Consider the following 6,000-nt stretch of genomic DNA (forward strand, 5'->3'; position numbering starts at 1 on the left):
TCCCATTGCATCACATTAGAAAGTACGTGTCATTTTGCTCCATTTGATCATCTGGGTGTTTGATCACCTGGGTTAAGTTAGTGACCACCAGATCTCCCCATTGTAAAAGTACCTTTCCCCCATTGTATTAGTAAATAGTCTTTGGGGTGATATTTATGAATGGACTATTCCCTACTAACCCTTGATGATCTTTTCCCGAATCAATTACCCCGGTGGTAACAAAATAGAGATCTTCTAATTCTTTTATATTTCTTTGTCTCTCCCCGTTTTTGTAGTATTATTATGGACTTAATTGGACTTAATTTATTTTATTCAACTTTTTCATGACTGCGCCTGTGTCTTAAACATGTCTCCATGTTTTCTGATACAGTAAAATGTCTGGGCAGAGTTTGTACTTTTCCTACCCAAATCTCAGATCAGCCATTTCTCTAATGAAGTCTTGTTTGCTTTCAATTGGTATTTTAAAAACAGGAGCTGAGGTCTTGGTGTGTTCCTTGCTACTGGGGTACTCTTGCTTCTAGAACTTTTCAGTGAGCAAATCATATCTATTTGTTAAATCGTAAGGGCACTGCAATTCACATCAGACCCTACAAGATTCTTTCACACCTCCTCTGCCATTCCATATTTGTATTTACCATCTCTTAAAATGAGAACCTTGTTTCTCAATGTCAGTATATTTACTCTTTCCTATAATAAACCGAGAATAGTTTAAGAATTATTAAACCATACCAATATCAAGAAACCTATTTTGATTACATTTAGTGGTATAAATACCAAATAAATAATATTAATAGTAAAACTTTAAAAACCTTAATAAAATATAATATGAACATGAGTTCTTTATTTTTATTTTTTTATTTTTTTGAGACGGAGTTTGTGCTCTTGTTGCCCAGGCTGGGTGCAATGGCGCGATCTTGGCTCACCGCAACCTTTGCCTCCCTGGTTCAAGCAATTCTCCTGCCTCAGCCTCCTGAGTAGCTGAGATTACAGGCATGCACCACCATGCCTGGCTAATTTTGTATTTTTAGTAGAGACAGGGTTTCTCCGTGTTGGTCAGGCTGGTCTCAAACTCCTGACCTCAGGTGATCCGCCTGCCTCGGCCTCCCAAAGTGCTAGGATTACAGGCGTGAGCCACTGCTCCCTGCTATTTATTTATTTATTTTTTGAGATGGAGTCTTACTCTGTCGCCCAGGCTGGAGTGCAGTGGCATGATCTCGGCTCACTGCAACCTCCCGTCTCCTGGGTTCAAATGATTCTCCTGCCTTAGCCTCCCAAGTAGCTCAGATTACAGGCACCTGCCACCACACCCAGCTAATTTTTGTATTTTTAGTAGAGATGGGGTTTCACCACATTGGCCAGGCTAGTCTCGAACTCCTGACCTCAAGTGATCATCCCACCTCGGCCTCCCAAAGTGCTGGGATTATAGGTGTGAGCCACTGGCACCGGGCTGAGTTCTTTTCTTAAAGCCTTCCTACTGAGCCTGGAAGAGTATTAATCAGAAGACTATAGTTTTTAAAGTCAACTATGTTTTAGAATTTGAAGATAATTTAAGGCCGGGCATTGTGGCTCACACCTATAATCACAGCACTTTGGGAGGTGGAGGCGAGAGGATCACTTGAGACTGGGAGTTTGAGACCAGCCTGGGCAACATAGCAAGAGCCCCCTCTACAAAAACAAAAACAAATTAGCCAGGCATGGTGGCACATGTCTGTAGGGAGGCTAAATGGGAAGGATCGCTTGAGCCCAGGAGTTCCAGGCCACACTGAGCTGTGATTGCATCACTGCACTCCTGCTAGGGTGACAGAGAAAGACCCTATCTCTTAAAAACAATTTAAGAATAAAGATAATTTATAGAACTTTAAAAGCTTCATCCTTAAACCTAATATAAGTACCTGTGAGAGACTAGCTTCTTAAATAGGAGAATTAAAAAGATGTGAACTTTTTTACAAAAATTCAAAATAAAAGCAAGAAGATGTAATACAAATCACAAATCATTATGTATCCTAAATTAAAGAGAAATAGGAACCTAATATATGGATTGAGTATCTCTTCTCTAAAATGCTTGGGACTAGAAGTGTTTTGGATTTTGGATTTTTTTTTGAATTTTGGAGTATTTACATTCTTTATTAGTTGAGCATCCCAAATCCCCAAACTGGAAATTCCACATGCTCCAGTGAGTATTTTCTGTGAGCATCACGTGGGTGCTCCAAAAGTTTGCAGCATTTCGGATTTTGCATTTTTGGATTTGGGATGCTCACCCTGTATAATTGTGCTAATTTTTCTTATTTAATAATATGTCATTTATATTCTAGTTATTTTCTTGATTCTTTGATTTAGCCAGAAGACTTGTTTGGTTTTAGAGTCTCTCTCACACACAAATATATTAAGTATAGTTGTCTAATTTTTAGACAAACTGAGTAGGTTCAAGGTAGAGTATTAAATCAAATTTGACTTTTTAAAATAATCTTTTAGGCCGGGCACGGTGGCTCACGCCTGTAATCCCAGCACTTTGGGAGGCCAAGGTGGGTGGATCACCTGAGGTCAGGAGTTCGAGACCAGCCTGGCTAATGAAACATCTCTACTAAAAATACAAAAAATTAGCCAGGTGTGGTGGCGGGCGCCCGTAATCCCAGCTACTTGGGAGGCTGCGGCAGGAGGATCACCTGAACCCAGGAGGCGGAGGTTGCAGTGAGCCAAGATCACGCCACTGCACTCCAGCCTGGGCAACAAGAATGAAACTCCATCTCAGGAAAAAAAAAAAAATAATAGTACTCTTTTAATATGGTCATGGTATAAGGGGCAGAGAAATACATTATTATTTAACACAGTGAAGAAAATAAAAGTCACTGATTTTTGTTACTTTGCAGCTATTAAAATAATTTGACAAATGATCTGTATACTTTCATTTAAGGCCCAGGGAAGAAATTCATCCTTAAAATGTACATTGTAGTTACATTTTAAATTTAACTCATCTTCCTTTTTTCAGGTTTCTTATGAAGATGTGGATCGCTTAAAAGGATTGGCAGTTACCGAAAACATGAGGGTCCCTCATTTCCTGCAGGACCATGGCCGATATATGGAACACTTAGAGAAGATCATGGAAGTGAATGAACTGACTGACAGGGAACTGAAAGATCTTATATAGTAATTAGCGTTCTGGCAAACATAGCTAAGCTATGCCTCCATGTATATTACCAGTTAGGTGCAGTTAGCACCAGAAGATTTATAAAAGAAGAGTGACTACTTGTGTTTTCTGAAGAAGGGTCTTCAGTATTCAGTGGAATTTTTAGGTTAAGTACAAATCTTAAACTATTTCCCTAAAATGTTTCTCTAGGCTGCAGGGGGAAGTTCTTCCTATTTTCTGAATCTCGACAGAGTCAGCTGAAAATACTACTGCTGAGCATTTTTGAAGACTCTCGGTCAAATTGCATGATAAATTTCTGCCTGAGCAGTAAGCACCGGCCTAGTGCTTCTGCCTAAATATGGAGGTCAGCTCCAACTGGAGACTGGCTGAATTCCATTGCTGTTCAGGCTCCAAAGTTATATTTTATTTGATAAATAATGGTAATTATTCTCCTTTGAAAAATTAGTTTTGTGTTGCTCCAAAAAGCTAGCTATATCTAAGCTTTCTTATTTCTTTTATATGTTAAGGAATTTTAAAGGGAGAGGAAAAGCAATCTGAAAATTTTTCATTAAGTGTTTTAACATTATTGTTTCACCTTATCAGCTTATAGGAACTAAATTAGAGAATCACCTCTTTTTGTCCAGTTATCTCTTAACTACGTTTTCATTTGCTGAAACATGTTGTACCCTTTTAAATTTTTTACAGAGTTTTAACGTCTTTTCCACTGAATCCTTTATAAAAATAAGTACAAATTCCAGAGAGGTTTTTCTACACAGACAAAAATAATTGGTGAAGGGCTACTCACCTTTTTTATGAAACAGAATATGTAACAAGCAGAGGACAAATAGACTGACCTGGTTAAATGTAGGTTCTGGATGTCGATGGGTAGCACCTGCAGTAAACTGGAACATGCTCTGGAAAAAGAAATTTCTGGGTATTGATGGTTTATAAAGCCAGCTTTGTGCTATTGGTTCAGTATATTTTATCAAATCTTTGACTTCACCAACCCAGTAATGACATAGTTTAAATTTTAAAATGAGAGTTCTGTTTTGCTGTATTTCTCCTGCTAGCCTAGCTTTGTATTTTATCAGCCTCAGTATATACTTGGATATATATACCTGGATTCAAATGGTTCTTCATACAACTTAATGATCAGAAAGAATGCTGCTGTAAACACCCCACTCAAGATTGCTGCTGGAATTTCTACCCAAAGCTGTCTGAGAGTTTATCTTTACCTCAGTGCAGGCTAAAATAATGGTGCTAATACTGGTAGATATATACTGTGAAGCCTGGTTCACATTCATGCTAGAAAATGATTTTGGGAAACCTTTTGCAGGAGAGGTTACATGATTTTTCTCTTTCACATATCTAGAAGGACTTGCCTCAAAGAGGAATGTTGCAGCAAACAGGATATACTCTAGCTGGTGCCCAAAGGTTCTTGCAAAACCATGAATCTTGCTTTTAGCAGTAGAGGGCCAGACACATTGGAGCATTGAAAGGCCTTAGCCACTGCTCCCCAACTACGTGCCATGCTGGGTAGTGTGTGTCCTGTACATCTGTGTGCCAGGCTGGCGCAGATTGTGCCAATGTTCACCAAACACTAGAATCTGCTCTTACACCTCTAGCATGTATCTCCTTGTAGCAGAGTCATGCACTTTCTCAGCATTGTTTAGTGTTTTCTAATTGCATCTAAAAACTTATCAAAAGTGATTGTGAAAACAGTGTCTTAAAGTATAAACAGAAATGGCAATATTTATGTCCTGTGATTCAAGCCCAAAGGTTATAAATTCAACTTTCACAGGGAATAGCACTGCTAATCTTACTTTATGGTTTAAATATAAAGGAAAATCACAGCAGCCTTAATTTCCTATTGGTAGAATCATTTGCAGCGGTTCTAGTTCCTGACTTTTAAAACGGATGAATATTTTCTCTTTGATTTGGAAAAGGAACTGCTTTTTTGCCTTACTGCTTTGGTATAAAGATGAAAAACATGAGCACTCTGCAGACAAAATGACCTTAAATCACATTGATTAAGATATTTTAAAAGTTAGCAGTGAACCAAAAGTAGTTTCAGATTAGCAGAAATAAAGAGCTTTAAGCTTTAAAAGTTGAGATTGAATATTTAATGAAAGTTTATTAATTCTTTTTCCAGAAATAGCAGTAAGGTCAGTTTTTTTCCCTAAAATAAAAAGTTTTAATAAACAGAAAATTATAGCAACAGTACTTAGGAGAATAGTTGAAGATTGTATTAATTTTAATTATAATAGTTATTTGTCATAGGCTATTGATGATTAGAATTTCATTAGTTTTGTCCACTATAATTTTAAAAATAGTTGTATCAAATACAAATTCTGATAAACTGTTAGGTTTTAACACCAGACAGGATTCAAAGGAAATTAATGTTTGCAAACATAAATCCATAGTCTTCATTTCTTTATATTTTCACCTTTGTAAAAGTGTTTAAAATTTGTATTGTTTGTTTTGTATATCTTTGGGCATTTTGTGTCTAGCTATAATAAAAAGAAACAGTGCCAAGGTTCTCAGATGAAGTGTGTGGCTATATATGCATGTAACTTGTTTTCTTTGAAAACCCAATTATATTTGTATTGTGGTGTTTCTTGTTTTTTATTTTGTGATAATTATCAAAAGGACATTAATCATGCTTGTCTTCTAGTGCTGTTACTTCTTAGAAAAATATTATATTTACCACACTTCACCTTTTCCCTAGTTATTTTAGCTTACACTCTCATGGGACATATGGAGCAAGGAAAAGGAGAGAGGTTGTATTAGTCTATTCTCATGCTGCTAATAAAGACATACTCGAAACTGGGTAATTTATAAAGGAAAGAGGTTTAATGGACTCGCAGTTCCACATG

At 37.1% G+C, this 6,000-nt stretch overlaps 1 protein-coding gene across 8 annotated transcripts in view; it reads left to right on the forward strand.

The window, feature by feature from the left end:
* The window catches only part of MATCAP2 (microtubule associated tyrosine carboxypeptidase 2), a 66,234-nt gene extending 60,567 nt beyond the window's left edge, over positions 1-5,667 (forward strand). For all 8 annotated transcript variants that reach the window (XM_063608978.1, XM_055293423.2, XM_055293422.2 and 5 more), the window contains one exon: positions 2,987-5,667. In XM_063608978.1, coding sequence (XP_063465048.1) covers positions 2,987-3,145 — 159 coding nt within the window. In that variant the 3' untranslated portion in view covers positions 3,146-5,667. The remainder of the gene's footprint in view (positions 1-2,986) is intronic.
* Positions 5,668-6,000: the final 333 nt, after the last annotated feature.

This window comes from Symphalangus syndactylus, chromosome 9 (assembly GCF_028878055.3).
Source record: "Symphalangus syndactylus isolate Jambi chromosome 9, NHGRI_mSymSyn1-v2.1_pri, whole genome shotgun sequence".
NCBI classification, from domain to species: Eukaryota; Metazoa; Chordata; class Mammalia; order Primates; family Hylobatidae; genus Symphalangus; species Symphalangus syndactylus.